General features: G+C 37.7%; 2 protein-coding genes across 2 annotated transcripts in view; one reads left to right on the top strand and one right to left on the bottom strand.

The window, feature by feature from the left end:
• Positions 1-8,148, bottom strand: part of ak9 (adenylate kinase 9) — a 15,936-nt gene extending 7,788 nt beyond the window's left edge. The window contains 20 exon segments of the mRNA XM_015376761.1: positions 25-297; positions 384-587; positions 726-862; positions 1,133-1,321; positions 1,568-1,614; positions 1,693-1,801; positions 1,894-2,041; positions 2,266-2,384; positions 2,524-2,846; positions 2,932-3,071; positions 3,211-3,309; positions 3,390-3,464; positions 4,811-4,933; positions 6,525-6,662; positions 6,840-6,952; positions 7,131-7,227; positions 7,319-7,371; positions 7,441-7,504; positions 7,738-7,889; positions 8,076-8,148. Coding sequence (XP_015232247.1) covers positions 25-297; positions 384-587; positions 726-862; positions 1,133-1,321; positions 1,568-1,614; positions 1,693-1,801; positions 1,894-2,041; positions 2,266-2,384; positions 2,524-2,846; positions 2,932-3,071; positions 3,211-3,309; positions 3,390-3,464; positions 4,811-4,933; positions 6,525-6,662; positions 6,840-6,952; positions 7,131-7,227; positions 7,319-7,371; positions 7,441-7,504; positions 7,738-7,889; positions 8,076-8,148 — 2,676 coding nt within the window.
• Positions 8,149-8,154: 6 nt separating this feature from the next.
• fig4 (FIG4 phosphoinositide 5-phosphatase) overlaps positions 8,155-21,099 on the top strand; it is a 71,067-nt gene continuing 58,122 nt past the window's right edge. The window contains exons 1-4 of the mRNA XM_015376749.1: positions 8,155-8,333; positions 8,466-8,582; positions 11,288-11,386; positions 17,240-17,363. Of these exons, the coding sequence (XP_015232235.1) occupies positions 8,520-8,582; positions 11,288-11,386; positions 17,240-17,363 (286 nt within the window). The 5' untranslated portion in view covers positions 8,155-8,333; positions 8,466-8,519. The remainder of the gene's footprint in view (positions 8,334-8,465; positions 8,583-11,287; positions 11,387-17,239; positions 17,364-21,099) is intronic.

Below are 21,099 nucleotides of genomic sequence, written 5' to 3'. Positions count from 1 at the left end.
GGCAAAGAAAAAAATTAAGAAAACCTCAATTTTGTTTATGTTGCCAGAGTTAAGTTCCACGTCCCTTTCTCCAACCGTCTCATCCTTTATTAGAGTCTCCAGATGCTCCAAATCATGGTTGAGCCACAAAACCTCATCTTCACGGGGAACCGGTGCACCTGTCTTGGCTATGATCTGCATTTGGAGTTTCTCCCTGAACTGTATGTGAAGGAGCCCAAGTTTCTGTGCAAGCCATTCACCATGAGTTGACTTGCCTGACCCCCTAGTGCCAAGCAAAAAGATTCGCAAGGCAGGAGGCTTATGTTGGAGGAAAAAGAGAAATATGTGAGGGACTGTATCTTCATCTAATAAATACACAGTTTCAATTCTCCATTAGCTTTTACCTGAAGGGGCTCTTTTCGTGCAACAAACTGTGCAGGGTTTTGTAGGAAGGACTCTCTGGCCTCTACGGTGGAGAAGTAATAAATCCGTTCACGGTACTTGGCTGATATTTTATCCTTAGACGGCCATAGGACATTGTTGTTTTTTAAGGCAACAGGGCAGAAATGCTTGGTATCACCTAACGACCTCTTGATTCTTGACTCCGACTGTAATTAGTGGTTGAACAAAGACATTTACAGCATAAAAAAAAATCATCTGTCAATAAAAATAAATCCTAAACTTTTAAGATGTGGATGATTTTGTAATTTTTATTCTAAATCAGAATCATTTGTCAGCATACTAACCTCATCTTCCTCACTTTCTGTCTCATTGTCACTGCTGTCTTTCTCGGCTGTTTCGAGTGCCACTAAGGCCTCAGTATCTCCTTTTGCCTCATACGGGTCATGCATAGAAATCTGCCTAGCGACATACTGAAATGGCTCTAAAGAATATGCATAGACAGTGCTGTGAAAAGTATTTGTTTTCCTTACACATTTACACCATTTTTGCATTTCGTGTCACCTTAAAGTTATAGATGATCAAACAAATGTTAATATCAGAGTAAGATAATCATCATATTTTATAACCTGAACTATTAAAGAAGGGCATATCTGTAAAGAGGCAAATCGTTTTTTTTATTGCATTGTAATTCAAGATTTTACCGCAAAATCTCACTGTTTAATGCTGAATGAAAACTGCTTTTTATGCTTACTTTCCATCTTTTGGATTATTTCTTGAAGCAAATCCTCAGGGCTCTTGCTCCCCACCTCAAGGTTGAAGTGGTTGACAGTTAAACTGGACTGCATTTGGGCCCATTCCCTCTCAAATAGTTGCATTTGCTCTTTATACTCTTTCCTCTCTGTGATGTTGGAAGAGCCAAAGTAAGAATCCTCCCAGAGTGCTGGAGATTCTGCAAGCAGAATAAAAAGAGGAAAGGTTTTAGGTTGCCATGTTTATCATCAGTCATTTTTTTTATAGAGTTGAATCTATTTGTTTAACAAACAGCAGTTTGAAAATATTTTTACAGATTGATTTCTCTAAGGGTATACTGTACTTGCAAAGAAAAGTAAGATTTTTTTGAAGATAATATTTGAAAACAGGACAGTAAGGAAATTCACAAGTTTTGAAGAGTATGGAAACATGTTACCATCTGTCCCCTCAACAACAGTCTCTCGGTCTGACTCCTTTTCATTTCTTAGGCGAGAAGAGGTTATCACAAAATCAGAAATGTGCATCAACCTTTTCAAATATTTTTAACTGTAGAAAAGTCACTGCATCCGAACTTACGATCCATTTTCGTTTTTCTGAGACAGTTCATCCTTTAACCCCTGCTTGATGGCTTCATTCACTTTTTCCTTCTTCTCATAAACTCTCTTTAATACTGCATTGTACAATATATAATGAAGTGGAAGAATGAAAGACATGTCATAAAATAGAAGGTTGGCATAACAAAAACAAGAATCATGCACTTACCCTGATGCCCGCTGCTGTCTACGAGACAGATGATCAAATCTGGCAGGATTGCAGCTTTCTCTAAGACAGCCATTTCACTATGGCTCTTTGGAAAGTTGTCAAGTACCCAACCAGTTCTGGCCTCAGCAGTTGAGTCCATTTCCTCAATCTGCGACATCAACTGTATTAGCTTAACACTGAGATTTATGCATGTGTTGACATTTTATATGTATTGGTCAGTTAAAGAACGTTCTAAAATACATTTATTTCTACAATAAAAAGCCTATATCTTTAAATGATCTTGATATTGGATGCATGGTGGATAAATAAGAATGGAACAATATTGAAAGAAAAACAAAATAACTCACTGTAAATACAAAACCTAAAACTAACCTCTTGAAGGTGCTTCTGCAACACATCAGCATATATTTGAAAGGGAAATGGGGCAATTTTTTTGGCTTCCTCAACTGCATGAAGCACCAAGGTCTTTACTTCGGGATGATCCTCTGTCACTAAGAAAAGCAAAATATTACATATATAACTAAACCTACTATTAAACCAGTGGTGTGATATTTGCTTTCCAAAGGAACAGATTGTTTTTGCAATAAACATATATGTGAAAATAAGAAAAGATAGAAGAACACTACTTGCCTAAATGTTTTTCACCATCCATCTCCATTTTCATGTTGATTTTTTCTATAGCAGTTTGTTTGGTCTCCTCCTTGATTTTCTCAATCCTTTCCTCTTCAGCCTTGGCTAAAAGTGGCTGTGACAGCTCTTCTATATTGAGCACCACTGCACCATAATGCTGGGCCAAAAGACTGCATATGGTGCTTTTTCCAGCCAGAGGAGGGCCAATGATTGAGACCTTGCAAGGAGGCCTAGGCATTGGAGGAATGAGGTACCTAAATGGATTTTCTACAAACTTGCAGTAGGCCTCCTCAGATGAGAGTATGTACAGCTTGTCCTGAAAGCTGTGCAATGTTTGAGAGGTAAAACCATTTTATTCAGTCACAACTGGAAAACAGAACATGTATTAATTCATTTGATAGCACTCACCCAACAGAAAATTCATGCTTTCCTTCATAAATATTGCCCTCCTTTAGGGCAACAGGACAAGCTCTGCCCCAGCGGCTTCTTTTCCACGGAAAACCAGGTGCCACAGTTCTGATGGAGGACATATATTTTAGAAGGTATTCCTGTCAAATAGATAAACACCAAATAAGATAGATTCAAGTGAAATTCGTAGCAGTTTCAGCAGAGAAGTAGCATCTCCACTCAAGTCGTTTTACAGCTACAATAAAATAATACAAAAGTAAAGCATGAGGATGACCATACTGTGTCAACAATGTCTGGTAGTTGTTTAGCATAATGGCTGAGGAGGACTGGAACAGAGACACGCTTTATAGCCATGGTTTCAAGACGGGCCATCACAGACTGCAAGACAAAAGTAGAAATAAAACACAGTCAGTATATTAAAGACACCAGATGGTAAAATTCTGCATTTCTGTCTTTACCATGTGTAGTTCTTCAATTGTACTGTTTCCATCCAGCTGCAAGATGTAGAGGGGGTTGTGCTCTGAAATATAGTCCTGGAAAAATGTCAAGTAATAACAAACATATTTGGTCAAAGAAGTATTTTTAAGACCCTCCGCGGTTTCTTTAAATGTCCAGTTTTTCATTTTGTTTTTTCATAACTTGTGTTATTGGAGTAACTCACAACAAATGATCCTAGGTTATGTATTTTGTGATTTATTGCAATCGGTTAAGATGCATTTTATCCAGTCTTTAATATGACTTATAAATACAATAGAGTAGGCTACTCTTTGTTTTGTTGTTGTTTGTTTTTTCTATAACATGTACATTTAACAAACAGATAGAGTCCGACTACAGTGGCTAAGACAAGGAGTAGACTTAAAGGTGCCGTAGGAGATCTTTGGAAAAACGGTTCCAGAAAGCTTTATTTTTGAAAATACACAACCATGCCTCTCCTTTCAGACCACCCCTCGAAACCACGCCTTCAAAACACATGAACACGCATGCTGTCTGTCGAGGTGTTCGGATGTTTCTGAGATTGACATCGAAACAAGTCGAGACCGAGTGTTCGTGACACAAGTTAACAACATAACCGTGGCTAGCTTGCAGCCATGGCATCCTTGTCTCTGTCTACATTTCTCGTTCATATGTCATGGTATGCGCGCAGGAGGGAGGGAGAAGCAGACGACCCTGATTGACGTCTCAGGAACCAATAGTGGACCACGGACCGTGTTTTGTGATTGGTGGGTGTTACTCATTGATTTTACACTATAGTGCGGACCATTTTTTTCGTTTCACTTCTAGACCTTCTATTTCACTGCTTGCTAAGCGGCTGTGGGGAGATCTTCAAGTCACATGGTAAAAAATGCATCAGAAAAGATCTCCTACTACATCTTTAAGGACAAATCTTTGGGCTTAAGTGTCCAAAATAGTTCCAGTTTTCCTATTTGGGGATTAAAAAAAAAAATACTACTTTCTGAGCTTTCTCATAAAAAAAGACATTACGACCTGAAACTAGAATTGGTAAGTTTTTTTTTTTAAAAGTCAGAAATGTATCAACATTTAGGTCAGAATTTTTTTTTATATATTTTTAGACATAATTATATTTTTTGTGTCAATTCTTAAACATTTTAAGTTGTGTCTCAAAGTGACCCAGATGTAACAACTAAACAAAAAACTTTGGCAGACTGAAAAATGATAAAAATCCCTTTTTGTGCCAGGTTTGCACTTGGAGGCTAAAAAAAAAAAAAAAAAAAAACCCCCCCCCCTTTTCTGTTTGGCATTCAAAGTTGCAAATTCTAAAAAATGCATGAAAACTCTACATGTAATGCAAGTAGCCTATTGCAGTCCCAAAAACAGCAGTCTAAGGGGACAAAAGTGATCATAAAATGTTATAACTTGCCTCCAGTGGTCTAAGCAGGTAGTCCTTATACATGTTAATTCTGGTAAATGCATTTCTGGGCAGATTTTCTGGTATCCACACATCCTGGTCAATAGTATCCTTAGAGAGGTCTTCCTCCTCATCCTGAGTGAATAAAGGAAACCAATGTATTATACATTCAATTTAAGGTTCAAAAGGCAAGGTTCCCACATTTAGTTTATATAATTGGCTTAGCTTATCTAACTCTAATCTTGCGATACGACATATAGACTATTATTAGATAATTATTATTATTAGACCTATGTTGATGAACCAACCTCTAGATTAGGATATTTTCAATTCGTATTAATTGGTGAGATTTTAATTTATCAGATTTTACCCCATAGGCTTCTAGAATATTTCTGTGGAGAAGGTAAGTACAATAAGAGAAAATAAAGATTTGTTTTTGCATGTCTTGAACTGTTTTTGGAAAACTTTTGAGGGTTAACAGTTTTATATTTCCTTTTTTTAATAAATTATCCATACAATAGAATGTAACTGTTCTGTACAATAAGACAAAAAACCCCATCAGGAGTTCTCCATCCATTACAAAGAGACAAAACAAAAGAACAGTTTAGACAACTTTTGTATACACGGAATGTATAGAAAATGAAATTTTGTTTTGTACAGCTTTCAGACAGTGAATGAGCAGCAGCTTAGCAGTGAAATGAGCGTTTCCATTCCATAAAGTGCAGCTACGATCAAATTTTAACAGTGTGGGAGAAAAAACATGGTGCAAAATGCAACAATATGGAAGTTCAGAACCTTTCAAGACAAATGTATATGGGGAAATATGCAGTATTTTGGTGTTATCAAATACATGCAGAGATACAGAGTCTGAGACTTGATTTAGAGTTCAGCTGTCTGATGGCAGTGGGGAAAAAGCTTTTGCAGAATCTGCTGCTTCGAATGCTGCAATGCCTCCTCCAAGAGGGCAGCAGGGAGAACAGCCTATGGTGGGGGTGTGAGGGGTGATTGATAATATGATGGGCTCGGGACACGCAGCGCTGGGATGAAATGTCTTTAATGGAGAGAAGAGGAGCCCGAATCATCCGATCTGCTGTTCTTAACACTCTTCTCACGTTGTTCCATTCTGAGGCGCTGCAGCCTCCACACCACACAGTGAGACAGCTGGTCAGAATGCTGTCTTTGCATCCTGGTTTTCTTAAAATATAAGGTGAGTGACTGAGTGGCATTGTATTCAGAAATTAATTATTTCTTTTAGGCAATCTGTTCTGTATGAGGCTCCAAGTCATCTCAGGGATAATTCCTGGTAATTTCTTCTGTAATTTCAAAGATTTTCACGCTAACAGAGAAGGTCCTTTCTATTCTCTCTATCTCCTGGCGATCATATCTAGCATGTGTGCACTGCTGATGCAAATTGCAACTGCCTTTGCGAAATACTGGGGAAACTATACTTATCAAATAATTGCATTCACTTCATTTCTCACAGAATTCAGCTTGGCCCTGAAACATTAAGTATTCCAGACAAACATGTCAATCAGCTAACAGCTGTAACTTTGCTTTTAAAAGCTCCATATGCCTTAAGAGGAGAGAGTGAGCAAGAAAGAGAAACTGAGAGAGAGAGACAAAGGTCTCATTTAAATCAGGCCTTTGGTCTGAAATCCGGAAAAAACAACAGCAAAAACATAAGAACAGAAGGTTAGGCACTAGGAAGTTTGTGTGCAATAATTACCTGCCCCTCATCATCGTCCATAATCTCATTCCTGCTACATACATCCTCTTGCTTCCACTGATCCCTGTTGTATAGCTGCCCACTTTCTGGATTCTGCCTGAGACCTGACAGCCTTTGGATTAGATCCTTGTCTTCACACTATCAAAAGAATCAGTGTTTTGCTCTTAAACACATAAGTAACTCAAGGGAGCAATTTGAAACAATGTACATTTTCAAACTATATTTTAATGAAACATTGATTACCATGCAAAATACCAATTAAAATATAAAATGGCTGCACAACTAAAAAACAACTTTCAACTCTTGGACTTTGACCTTGATGTTAATGATGAAATCGGGCGATAGCTTGAGGTTTTGGATCAGTTCAATCTGTTGACAGATCTTTAGGGAGTCCTCTGATATAAATGGCAGGCAGCTCAGCACATAGCCTGCAGATAAGAAAGAATTCATCAAAAAATGGCGCAACCCAGAAATAACCTCCCCAACTGCCAATCTCATAAATTCTAGTTACAAACTGTTTAGGCTTTTTGTAATTGAAATATACAAACAGTATTCTGTGCTTAAAGTAAACTTAACCTTAAATCACAAATGTGGATCATAGTTTACCATAGTGCTCAACATTGGGGGAATTAATCTTATCAAGAATCAGCTGCAAAACCACATCCTCCTGAATAGTTTCCCCTTCAGTTAAGATGCTCAACAGCTGAAATGGTTTGAAAAATGCACATAGACAATATATTAATGTTAAGATGAAATGTATATATTTTTTTAACTATAGAGCAAATGTCTCTTACCTCTCTTCCCTCCTTGGTTTTGTTTCTAATATGTGTGTTGATCAGATAAGTATCTGAAACAATTTTAAAAGTAGATATTTATCAACTGGCATGAAATAAATATTAAGACAAAATTAACTTACCATCAACAAGAATACAGTTCCATGATTCTGCAATTTTTTTGGCCAAGGTCGATTTTCCAACACCCTGTTATAAAAGGGATATTGAGAATGGGGTTGAAGGAGGTGGCGATGCTTAGAATTACTAATTTTTCTACTTTTGACTGTTTATGCCCATTTCTATATAAAAGAAGAGCTCATAATTAGATTAGCAATTCATTATTTAGAAACTACTCTTTACAATGGACAATTTCTAGAGTTATTTAGGTTTAAACAAACATTATCATTGGAGAAACTATATGATAATCATAGAGAACTTACTGGTTTTCCAAATATAATGAAGCAGGTGGGTTTAGCAGGAAGACGCTCTCTTCCAACGTCATCTTCATCTAGATTATCCACAAAAGCCTCCATTTAAGCCTGTTTAAGCAACAAGTATTGTCCAAAGTCCCATAACAGACGAAAACAAAATACTGTTTGGGGTAACTAAGCTGCTGTATGGCGGTTACCATAGAAACCCAAACCCAGATCATAAAAGGGCACGTTTTTTGCAAACCCTTCAGTAATAACGTATACTATTGGTCCGTTTATATTTTTATACATTTTCCTTTGAATTTAAAAAGTTTATTTAGTAAAAACAACAGAAAAAGGCAATAAACCTTTAGTTTTCGCGTTTTCGCCGCTTGAGATTTTTGACTCTGCGGCGCACCGTATCAGCTGATATCGGCTCATGACGTTCACGTGACTAAAATGAGTTTATTTAGCATTTCTCTGTATTCGGGGCCTATCAGATTTCAATAGATATTAACGTTTAAGGAAATTGATGAAACCCGGAAAACAGTTTTTAACACAAGAAGAAATGAGAATAATTCACCTAAACGACTGTTGTTTTTTGCAGCTAGCTTGCTAACTCATCGGTGAGTTATGCTAGTCCGATAGGTTTGTTAATTAGATTGTCAAGAGAAATATAAACGAGTTAGAAGTTTTATGAGCATTTTGTAGGTGTTTATCAGATGTTTTGAATATATATGTTTATTTTCACTCTGCAGCTCTTGTGTTGCTTCTTCTGTCCTTCGATTTTATTTGAGACCAAAGGACTAAAAATGCCTCAGACTGCGGCTGTCATCAGTGGGATCCAGAGGATGGTTTTGTACGAAACAAGAGCAGTAAGTTAAAATGAACTATAGTAATTCCTCTACATATAACTAAAGGTCATTTCCTGTCAGTTTGGTTAAGAGGAACATCCAGCATTAGTTCCTGGTGCTATTTCTATCCTACCGTTAATACATGTTTGAATTAAAAGCAATATCAAATCCAAATCCAATCAAATGTATAACTCTTCTAAGGTCAAAGAAGACAAACAACTTTGCCTTTGTTTTGAAAAATTATTCTAAATATGTTTATCTAAAAGGTGCCAGTTAACAACTGCCCTGTCATAGTATTTTGCTCTAGTTTAATACAAATTAATTGAATTTAACTAAAGGGAGGCAGGTAGATTATTTAATTACATCTAGTTATCATTATTATCTTAAGAAGCCTGACCATTGGTATCCAGATGTTGTCTTCGCATGAGTGACAGGAGAATAAATCAGTGATGTTCAATGCGCTCGCTTATTAATTGAGTTAAAAAGAACAACTTTCTTTTAACTGAATTAAACAATTAAACATAGAACAAAGAGATATTGGTTTGAGCATCACATTTCCAAAAGAACCCAATAAACTAAGGCAAACCTTGGTCATTTTTAAGTAATCAAAAGGGAAAAGTCAGGATTTTCTCTGCATGCTTTAAAGTTACAATGATGAATAGTCAATAGTTACCCTGATGCAATTTTTTCTACATTTCTCAGCTACGATAAGTACGGTATTATTTTGGTCATTTTCTAAAACTGTATTGTTGAATTGGCCATTAGATGCTAAAACCCATAATTAAGCCTTTCCAGGCAGATGTTGCAGATTTGCAACAGCTAAATGTTGCTTAGCTAATTACTCCACATCCATATTTTAAGAGCTTTTGTTACTCAGAAGTACAACAGAAGGATTTAGTTGGGAATTTGCAACAAACAGTTTCTATCCAGCTCACCAGGTAGCACTGCTGACTCACTTTCAACATGGCTAAGTCCTTGGTTTCACTGAAACAGATTTTCTAAGCACCAATTTCATGTAATTATTACCACCAATTTCCATTATTTTTAAATAAATACTACATAAGATGAATCATGAATGTGTATAGATATGAAACATGCCAATTAGTAGATTTTATCTCCTCTGGGTTTTTCACCAGAGGCATCTCGATTTCAGTGTTGTGGATTCGCAACGTGTGCCCAAACAGGTACCAATGGATGCTACATGCTTTATCTACTAGTTTGCTTATATTTTGAGCAACAATTTAACAGAAACGGCCTTCTCAAGAGGTTTTGAGATGTCTGTGGAGAACAAGTTTGAGAAAAAGTTGTGTCTAATTTTGTGAGAGACTTTTTATTTTTCGAATTTTGTTTTGTTAATTTTTTGGTTGTGACATTCAGAAAAAGTTAAAGTTCATATCAGATTCAGTCTTCAGTGCTAATTTACCACTCCGGGCCACTGTTGCAAATCTGCAACATCCCAGAATTCATGCATGTGAAGGTCTCTCTCAAAAAAAAGTCTGAATTGTATAATATTACCCCATATGATAATTTTCTACAAATATCAGATTTTCCTGCTACTACAACTTAATTTGAGCCTGAGAGGGTTAAAGCTCATACAAAGTAGTGACTTTTTAAAGTTTTTTTAGATTTCCACTATATTATCATACTATATATGATATTGGACCAATATCAGCTATTAGACTCATTAAACAGCTGCTTTCTTAAATTGTTATTGACGGTCAATTAAACATTTGAATTTCAAAAGTCCTTTGTATTTTGGAAAAATCTAAACTTAATTTGTATTTTCTAGGTTAATCCATCTTGGTCAACCAACTCTCCATCCTTTTTCCACTTTTTTTTTGCAGTTTCCACATTTAAAGTCTGATCTATAGGAAAATTAGACCTTATCATAAAGTTTTGCATTTAAGTTTAAAAAGACATGAAAAGCGGAATTTAGATTTTGAAGAAGGATCAGATTTTGTTATAAAAAAAATGTTTAGGAACCTAAGAAGGAGAAGGGGCTTGTGATTACACTAGTGTTTACTTAGTAAACACTAGATGGCAGTATACGTTTATTTTGGGTCATTTCTCTCTTGAATATCAGATTTGATCCTTTTAAGTATACTTTGACTGTCACAGCTTTTAAAGTTGACCAACATTTCTTTTTTTTTGTTAGGTTTAGGTAATTTTGTTTTTTCTTAGAAGAAATTATGATGACTTGTTATATTTCCAACTTGTTCTACTGGATTTATAAAGCAGATAAATGTTTCCACTATAAGTTATCTTCCCTGACTCTTATCTTAGTGTCATGCTCTTATAATTGAACCCAAGAGTAGAGTTAGTTATCATTATGTTTAAAAAAGATGGCTCTGTAGGGTACTGGGAACAGTGGAACAGGACAGAATGACTCTAATAGTAGCAGCCCATACGAATACATGATGTCCTAATTTTGAAGCTTCTTACTAGGCTTTGAATCTTCAGCCATTTTACCACTGAGTATGATGACAAAGATGATAACATGACAAGAGGAGACATGGAACTGAAGTTCTGATACAAACCATATTATGGTGTTGCTCTGTTATCAAAACCCTGACAGACAATAATTAGGCAGGTCTGATCACTTTCATGTAATGTGTAATTGAAGGCAGATGTCATGTCTAATTTTTATTGTTGTATACTGTTGGTCTTCAATATACCGCTATACTCTTAGAACAGGCCTCTCATAACAGTTGTTTTGTTTTCCCCAGAGATATTTTTTAGTTGGCTGCAACCATGCACAGACCAAACACAGAGTCCTTAAGATTGACCGCACAGAACCAAAGGACCTGGTGATAATTGATGATAAGGTAAGCGGCGGCTTTTCACCAAACTACTATATCTGACAGAATTGTTGGTGTCGCTTGTTTAATAAAAGAAAAACCCACAGGAGTAACTTGAATCTGATAAAAGCAATAATAAATATAAATTCTAAAAAGATAAACAAATGAAAGTCAGACATTACTTAGCAACCACGCTTCAACAGAACGAGTAAAAGAAATAAACCGATTCAACATATGATGCCCTTAACTTAATATTTTGTTGGTCAAATTTTGCTCCTCTCAGCAGGTATTTTGGCCCACTCCTCATGAACTAATGGCTCCGGTGTTTCAGGTCCTTCCAAATATGTTCAATAGGATTTAGGTCAGGTTATAGATTTAGGTTATAGACGTACACTTCAGAACATTGCAATGTTTTCCTCTTAGCTATTCTTGGCTGTTTTTAGCTGTGTGTATTGGTCATTATCCTGTTGCAAGACCCATCTGTGACTGAGACCAAGCTTTCTGACACTGGGTAGCACATTTCTCCTTTTCCCTTGATAGTCATGAGGTTTTATTCTACTCTGATGAGATTTAAGGCACCCTGTGCCAGATGACGCAAAGCAGCGACAGGACATAACAAACCTCCTTCATGTTTCACAGTAGGGACAGAGTTCTCTAGTTCAGGCATCCCCAACCCTGGTCCTCAAGGCCCGCTGTCCTGCAATTTTTAGAGGTTTCCCTGTTTTAGCACAGCTGATTATAATCATTGCAGTAGACCAAAAGCCTGTTAATCAGCTTTCAATTAAAATCAGCTGTGCTGGAGCAAGGAAACCTCTAAAACCTGCAGGACAGGGGGCCTTGAGGACCGAGGTTGGGGATGCCTGCTCTAGTTGATATGCTTCATTTTTCCATCTCTAAACATAGAAGTGATGTGCCTTGACAAAAAGTTCAATTTTTGTCTCATCTGCCTATTGGACATTCTCCAATAGGCAAATGAGCTTTGTTGCTTGTCAACATGTAGTTGAGCAAATTCCACTTTTGCTTTTATAGGATTTGTTTTCAAAAATGGTGTCCTCCTTGGTCGTCCCCCATTAAGTCTACTTTGGCGCAGATGATGACGGATGTTGTGATCTAACTGTGATGATCATTGATCTTTGAACTTGAAGTTCGTCTTTGATCTCTTCAGAAGTTTTTCTGGGCTCCTTTGTTACCATCTGTATTACCCATCTCTCTTTAATTTATCATAAATTTTCCTCCATCGCCCATATCTAGGGAAGTTGGGTACAGCCCGATGGATCATAATTGTTTGAATAATATCTGCAGACTATAGTCACATGAACATCAGGCTGCTTGGAGATGTTCTAATATAATTTACCTTAACGTGCTTGTCTTTAATTTTCTTTCTGAAACCCTGAGACAACTCTCCTTTGCTTCCTCTGGTCCATGTTGAGTGTGGTACACATCATGTCACCAAACATCACAGTAACTACCTGTAGCCCTAAATATAGGCCCCCTGACTGATTAAAAGATTGTACAGACCTTTGACACTAACCAATGGACACAACTTGATTTAATTTGCAGCTTTTGTCACATTATTTCCAGTCTTTTCTAGACCTGTTTCATGAGTTTATTTTTCAAAATAATTGAAAAATAAATAAATAAAAAGCAATGTCTGGGGCTTTGGTGGCACAGTGGCTAGCGCACACGACCCATGTGCAGACGCCTTAGTCCACGACTTGGGCGACCCGGGTTCAAATCCAGCCTGTCCTTTCCTGCATATCTCTCCCGCTCTTTCATGCGCCCTTTCTTTTCAGCCTACTGTCCATAAAAAGCAGGCCACTAGTGCCGTAAAAAAAAAAAAAAATAAAGGAATGTCTGACTTTCATTTGCTAATTTTTAAAGATTTTTTTAATCTATGATTGTTTTTATAAAGTAATTTCCGTGACTATTCTGGGGTTTTCCTTCATTAAACAAGGCGGAATCATTTTTTTCCCCCATGCTTGCGTATATTCTTATGTAACACAACCCTGTGTGTCTACAGTGAAATAGTTTAACCACCAAGCCTGTCCCCAATGTAATGTCTGAGCGTTCCCCTCTTTTTCTTCTCTGCTGCTCTCTTCTAGAGTTTATGAGCAGCTTGTTGATTTGGGTTTGATCGTGTTGTTATCGTTTATTACAGATATGATGTGTGTGTGTTTTTATGACACATTCGTGACTAAACATGCATCACGTCATGTGTTCAGTTTGGAATATTTAAAACCCTTATTTGTAAGCTTTATTTGTGTTTCAGTTCTACAACATTAAAAGTATTGGAAAAACCTGCAACTAGTCTTAGATTTGGCAGTGGGTATGCGAGTGGTGAGCTTAGGACAAATAGCAAAACCATTTCTGCTTGGTTGATTCTTCTCCTGTAACACTTATTTTTTGGAAAGAAGGATTATACCAGGGGATAGTGTCTTTATTTCCCCTTAAACTGCTACATTTGCAAAGAATGAATTTTGTTGGTTGATTAGCAAAGTTGAATATTTGGGTGGGGCCTATGAAAAACTTGCTGCATCCTCTCTGCCAATGCCAAATGGCTATTCTGTTGTCAAATTTCTGTTTGATGGAGTTTATTGGATTGGAAGAGGGAAACATTTCAACAAGCAAGACATACTGGCAAAGCTTATTCATGTAACAAACAGGGGCCTCAAGAGCTAGTGAGAGAATCACCTTGCATCATGTCTTTATACTGATGGTCAGACTGCTGTGGGGTTGCGTTTCTCAACCTGCATTAGTTGTAAGTTGACCAATATGGATGATCTGGTTAAATTAGAGTTGCTCATTCCTGTCTGAATCCCGATAGACGAGGATGGAATTCTGTCCCAGCCTGTGTAGCCATGGTGCTGCCACGGGTTGCTGAATCTCATTGTAAAATCTCTCATCGAGTTCATCTCCAATTACATGCTTTGTTTTTCACACCATCACACCTGCCCCCTCAAAAGCTGTTACTTTATCAGTGCATCCATCATCTTAGAGTTCTGCACATTACCAAGATAGTTGTACCTCACAGTCAAATGTTCTTGGCAGAATCTGGGCTTGCTACCTTCACACGTTCAATGCAGATGTTGATGACATCAACACCAGTCGATAAAGTACATCAAGGACAGGCCTCCTTTCTTCCCTACCATGCTGGGATGAGCTATGTGCAGTCTGTTCTTGTTTTCCAGAGAACCATTTTGTTGTGCACGCCTTGACTGCAAGTCTTTAAAATATTTGCTTTCAACATACAGTTGCTTGTCTTAGTGTGAGCAAACATTATTTATGTGCTGTCCTCTGCAGGGGCGCCTGCTTACATAGACCTAATTTGAAAAATGGCAGATTGAATAAAAAATGTGTCATGCAAACATGCAGGTCGGAATGTTCTGATTGGATTCGGCAGGAATGACTTTGTCATCAAATTGAGAGGGCTGGTTTATGCTGATTGATAATCCTATTGGGATGCATGTAAAAACAGGATCAGGTTATTCGGAATGAGGTAAGTTGACCTAAGTATGCATGTGTGCCCTGCTTTAACTTGACACGTTTCTGCTTTTAAAGTCTAGACCAGGGGTGTCAAACTGGTGCCAGAAAGGGCCGTGTGGCTGCAGGTTTTCTTTCCAACCAAGCAATAGCACACCAGACTTTATTCATCTCATCAAGTCATCATGTTAAGACTGGACTAACTTGATGAGGTGATTGGAGTCTGGTGCGTTATTGCTTGGTTGGAAAGAAAACTTGCAGCCACACGGCCCTTTCTGGAACCAGTTTGACATCCCTGGTCTAGACGCTATTTTTAGAATATTACGACTGACATGTTTGGATGACACATTTTTAATCTGATTGGCTGTTTTATCCAGATTACTTATGGCTATATAAATCATACAATCCAATGATTTGTTTGTTTTTGAGTCTGAATACATTTAAATACCATCACCAGATATGGTGCATGTAAGCAAAGAAACCAATAGTTTTACTTTTATTTATTGTGAAGTGTCCCATTGTTTGCCTTGCAAGCAAGATGAATTGTTGCAAGATTTATGAATTCACAAACTCCTGAAAATACCTCTTGCCAAAAGCCAACAGTTGCGTTTGATCTCGATACAGAAATGTTTCGGGCCAGTGAAATGCAGTGACAGGTATGACGGCAACTCATGAACCACAAGCGGAAGGCTGAAACTAATCTTACATGGCATCCGCTGGAATACCTTCTATTTCTTTTTGAAAAGTGAGTAAAAGAATGCGATTCTTGTTTTTGTTGAAGGAAAGATGGTTGCGACTGCCTCATGACTGGATTTGTTAAGAGTATGTGAAAGGTCTCAGCTGCTACTGCTGCTTTGATTGGCTAAAAACTCAACATGGGTGGAAGACAACCAATCAGCTTGAAGAATTTTGCTGAATGTCCCTGCCTTTTGAGAACACTTTCTACAAGGTGCTTCCTAGAACTTTGAATTCTACTCGATATCAAGCTATGAGATTATCCCATTGTGGTGTATATTATATCTAGCAGATAATTGCTTACATTTGATGAGACAATTTTGCTCTAGAAAAAAATACTTCAATTCAGCATCAAAATAGGCCAGTAACATTGACATTATAGTAACTTGAGTTATTGTGAGCTTTAACCATTTTGAGTGTATGTTTTGGTGCCTGGATGTTTGTTTGTGTGTGTGTGTGTGTGTGTGGATGTGTGTGTGTGTTGGGCTAACTATGTGTTAGGGATGGAACGGTTTATGAAAACCATCCGAACCGTTCGGTTTGACTGTCTCGGTTCGATTCACGTGTGTTGCGTTCGGTTCATGCGCTGCTCCTTTTTTTCATGGCGAAGCGTTTACACTCCAGAGCAGAAGGTGGCGGTACTGCGACCAAAGCCAACCACCAGTAGTAAACAAGAAGAAGAAGCGAAGCAGCGTAGCCGGTTGTAGCAGAAAAAAATCAGTTGTTGTGGAGAATTGTGTGGGTATGGCAAGTGGAAAAGAACAGGAGTTGGAAGACGTGCCAGCAGCACTTTATAGGTCTGCTTTATTGGACCACTTTGCATTTAGAGTGACCTACGATGACTGCGGAAAGAAAGTTGGGGATAAAAACAGTGTGCAAGCATTGTGCAACACGTTTTGTTTATGCTAACAGCAACACGACCAACATTTGGCTAACAATCAACATATACCGAACTGAAAACCGTGACCACGAAACCGTGAACCGAACCGAACCGTGGATTTTGTGAATCGTTCCACCCCTACTATGTGTATAAGCTATGTCTATAAATAAACTTGTTTATTTTGACTGTATGTATGTGATTGATTGCGACTTTATCACCTGGTGAACTGTGGTGAGAATGAACAAAAGCCCACAATCCACAGTACTTACTGTAAGTGCAGCAAAGGCTGATATACCAAGCTCTGAAAGGCTGCAACAGTCCATGGGTCAGAGCAGTGTCAGTAACCAAATGCTGTCTGGTATTGATCTCTAAGGGTTGATATATATTTTTTTTTCATGGGTAAATCAAATTCCAACACTGCTACTCAACCCACACTTTCTTTTTTTGGAAAAATGTGACACAATTAACGAGAAAAAAACAGACAAGGTATAAGACCTAGTATTGTTTCAGTAAAGAAAGAATATGAACCAAATGCAAAATGTCCACTTTTTTGTGTTATGTTCTAAGACTTCTAAGACTTCTAATCGTGTGACACTCCATCTAACAAAATGAATATATCACCATTTTTCTCAGAGCAGTTTTAAAAATATGATTTTATGCATTCTAAGAAACCTTTTTTTTTTAATAAACTAAACAAATTAAATAGAAATAGTGATTGTAACAATGTATTAATTGAGTTTCACCTTTTTTCAGTTTTTTTACCTGTATTTTTCCTCTGTCTGTAGCATGTGTATAACCAGCAAGAGGTGCGGGAGCTACTGGGCCGCCTTGACCTGGGCAACCGCACCAAAATGGGCCAGAAGGGCTCCTCTGGTTTATCCAGGGCTGTCTCAGCCTTCGGCATTGTAGGTGAGTAAAGTTTGCCTGCTTGCCCCCTCAGTGGCACAGCTCTGACTATTACCATGCTAAATGATGTGAACAAGAAACTAATATTCTAAAACAGAAACTGTGTTGGGTGACCTGGTTTGGCTTTAATATAAAGGGGATTGAAAAGGTATATAAAAAATAAATAAAACACCTGACTGTGCGTTGCTATGCCAAAATATACTGTTTGGACAATATATGCTCCTTAAAACAGTTTTGTTTTTCCATACACAGAGAGAAAAAACATTTTGAAAAATTGTTTTACTCTGATTTCTGTGATTAATTTATTTTTTTCCCGATAATGGACGGCTTGTTGGTTAGCTTTGCAGGATCCTGGCCTAGTCCTGGCTGGAGCCAGCATTGCATGGAGTTTATCTTAACACATGTAAGGTTTCTATTTGAGATATCCAGGCTTCTATCCAGTCCAAAAGGGTTGACATCAGTTTAACTTGTACCTTACAACTGTGTCACACTGGCACTTTTTTTCTCCACCTTTTTTACAAGTAACATTTTTTTAAATGCCTTTTTTATTTACATTAAGATTCTCTGGCAAACTGGATCTGTACTTAATGGTGTATTATTATTTTTTTTATTATGCATCGACTCATTGAAATTTTACTATTCGCAGTCTGTAAATACATCAGTTACCACCTCTGATGATTTTTGACTTTGTAAAAAATGACCAAGTTAGGGGCACATGCTTTTAATTATAGGTAAATTCTATAACTCTTATGTGCCATTAATTTTCAAATATATTCAAAACCACTGCTTTTAAAAAAAAATCACTTCACTTCATCACTCAGAGCTAGTCAATCACCTGTATTAATAATAAAAAAATGCAACAAACAATTTTGACTCCTTGTATCTGTTTTAGAAATGGAATGAATTAAATGAATGTGACACGCCAAATTATGTGATGCTGCTGTAAATATTGTATTGATTAATTAACTTTTCATGTTTCTCAAAAAGCCTATTTTCTCTCTGTCCTGGTTTCATGTTGACCTACTGATCTAATTAGACATTTATACAATCTTTTTTTTTTTCTTTTGGTCTTAGACACAGCTCGATATTTTTTTGAAGACCATTTACTGCTAACTTGTTTGAAATTCAAAAGATATGAGTGGCTTGTGTAACTCATAGTGTGATTAACACTTTCAGAGTCATTGATATGTGAATTCATTAGTTTGTTGGTGAAGTACATTTGACACCTACAGAGTTTGATAAGAGCTTTTTCACATATAATCCGAACCGTAGAGTTGGCCTCATTTTTTACTGCAGTAGGAGCATTTTGTTACTGATTGAAATTGGTTAAAAATCATACAGTTTTAAATTTCAAACCCTTATAACTTGCTGTGCATTTTTTTTTAACAACGTCCATCAAACATAAGTGATAAGATGTTTATTGCCTTTTTTAAGGTATTTTGTTCAACTCATCTGGAATTATTATTTCAATTAGTGTTAAGGCCATGACACAGCAACAGGATTTAATTTCTACCTTTGACTTGGCCACTTGGCAGCCTTCTTTGTTTGTAATTTAAGCCATTTAGAGGTGGAGTTGTGCGCTTTAAATTGTTGTCGCGCTGCATTATCTAACTATGCTTGGAAAAAACTCAGAAACTGATGGAAGAACATTTTATTGAGGGATTTTCTATTCATGGTTTCATTTGCTAAAAAGTTATCTAGATTGTGAAGCATGAAAGCATCGCTGGCCACTACCTTCTTTGATTATAAGTTAAAAACATTGTTTTAGTTAGTTTTATGTTAAATGTGCAGTTATAAAAAGTCCCACTTTATTCTCACCACTTCAGGAACAATCTTAGGTGTCATCATGATTTTATTAACAGATTATGGACAGGCCATTGTGTTCCCTTGGTAGATGTGGTTTTGGATTCTCTCACTGAGCTTGTTTTTGTGTAAACAGTTTCCTCTTGTTGTTTTATGAACTGATGTAAAGTAGTAAAAACATCTTATGAGAGCTCCTGAATGACTTAATATTGCACTTTGGTGTAATTTGTGCTCGGCTGACCACACATTGGATTATTCCAAATGGTTCTGTATTTATATAGTTTTTTCATTTGAGAAAAAAGCCCCTCTTTGATTAGGTCAACTCCCAAAGCTGTAGAAATGGCTTTCAAACCCTTTCCATCCAGGTTGACAGCTATCGATGACTTTACATTCCATCTTTTATTGAATTACTTTGGATTGGGGTAAAATAGGTACCGGTAGTTATTTTTTAGATCCACACATAAGCTCTATTTAAGATATCTTTTAAATGCCAAGATCAAGCAGTAAGAAGACCAGTGTTTCAAATAAAATATATTTTATTTAACACATAACTATGCTATTGTTTCGTCCAACACTTTTACTCTGCCTCTTGTCTATAAGGGCAGGAGTCTTAGCAGAAGAAATCCAGGGTTCACTCTTCCCAGACACTACTGTACCTTCAGCCCCTCCAGCCGAAGCCCAATGCATTCCAGGACTTGTCAAGAGACCTGGGCCTGATCCCAATGGGACGTGCCTGGAACACCTACCGTGGGAGGTGTACGGCAGACATCCGTAACCGGTGTCTGAGCCGCCTTAACTGAGGTGCAGGTACTTCATCCAGTGCTCCTTACCTTGTCTCTTAAGAGAGTTTGGTAGCTGATATTTTCTGAATAATTAATTCAAAATTAAATGTAACATAAAAGATCTAAGCTTTTCATTTTGACTAAATTCTTAATTGCAATTTTTTTTATCTTGCTTTTTAACACAGGTTAGAGTACCGCCAACTGAGCTTTACCCACTGCAGTTCAATATGGATATCCGAAATTACTATTGTGCATCATACGCTGTGAACGTCTATTTCACAGATTTCAGCCAAAGTGGCACACAGCTCTCTGTGCCCATGGGCTTCCCCTCTTTCCTTCCCTCAGCAGCCCTCAAAGGCGTAACCAGTCGGTCTGGGGAGCCCCAACGTCATGTGCCAGGGCGTATTTTACCGGGTTCCCCGAGCGGGTAGTAGGTGGCCCCCTCAAAATTTCTTTAGAAATTTTCTAGTATGAACATATGATAAACATTGATTTCTTTTCTTTTTTTTTCTTATAAATAAAATAACCCATTTTACAAAACATTCAGCAGTCTAATGGCAGCAGGGAAAAAGCTGTTATGGAATCTGCTGGCCCTGCATTGAATGCTGCGAAGCCTCTTCCAAAAGGGCAGCAGGGAGAATAGTCCATGGTGGGGATGTGAGGGGTCATTGATGATGTTAAGGGCTCGGGACACCCAGTGCTGGGATGAAATGTCTTTAATGGAGGGAAGAGGAGACCCCATGATCCTCTCTGCTGTTCTTACCACTCTTGTCACCTTCTTCCAGTCTGAGGAGCTGCAGCCTCCACACCACACAGTGAGACAGCTGGTCAGAACGCTCTCTATGGTGCTTCTGTAGAAGGTGGTGAGGATGGGTTGGGGCAGGTGGGCTCTCCTCATCCTCCACAGGCAGTACATGCGCTTCTGTGCCCTTTGACCAGTGAGGTGGTGTTTCCAGTCCAGGTGAGGGTGTCTGTAATGTGTACCCCCAGGAATTTGATGCTGCTGACCACCTCTACAGCTGAGGTGTTGATGACCAGTGGAGCGTGGTTAGGCTGGTTCTTCCTGAAGTCCAAGATGATCTCCTTCTTCTCCACATTTAGGATCAGGCTGTTATCTTTGTACCAGTCCACCAGCTGCTCCACCTCCTCTCTGT

The sequence above is a fragment of the Cyprinodon variegatus genome, unplaced genomic scaffold (genome assembly GCF_000732505.1).
Source record: "Cyprinodon variegatus isolate N-32 unplaced genomic scaffold, C_variegatus-1.0 Scaffold141, whole genome shotgun sequence".
Taxonomy (NCBI): domain Eukaryota; kingdom Metazoa; phylum Chordata; class Actinopteri; order Cyprinodontiformes; family Cyprinodontidae; genus Cyprinodon; species Cyprinodon variegatus.
The sequence above is the reverse complement of the archived record's forward strand: the minus strand, read 5'-3'. Positions and strand labels throughout refer to the sequence as shown.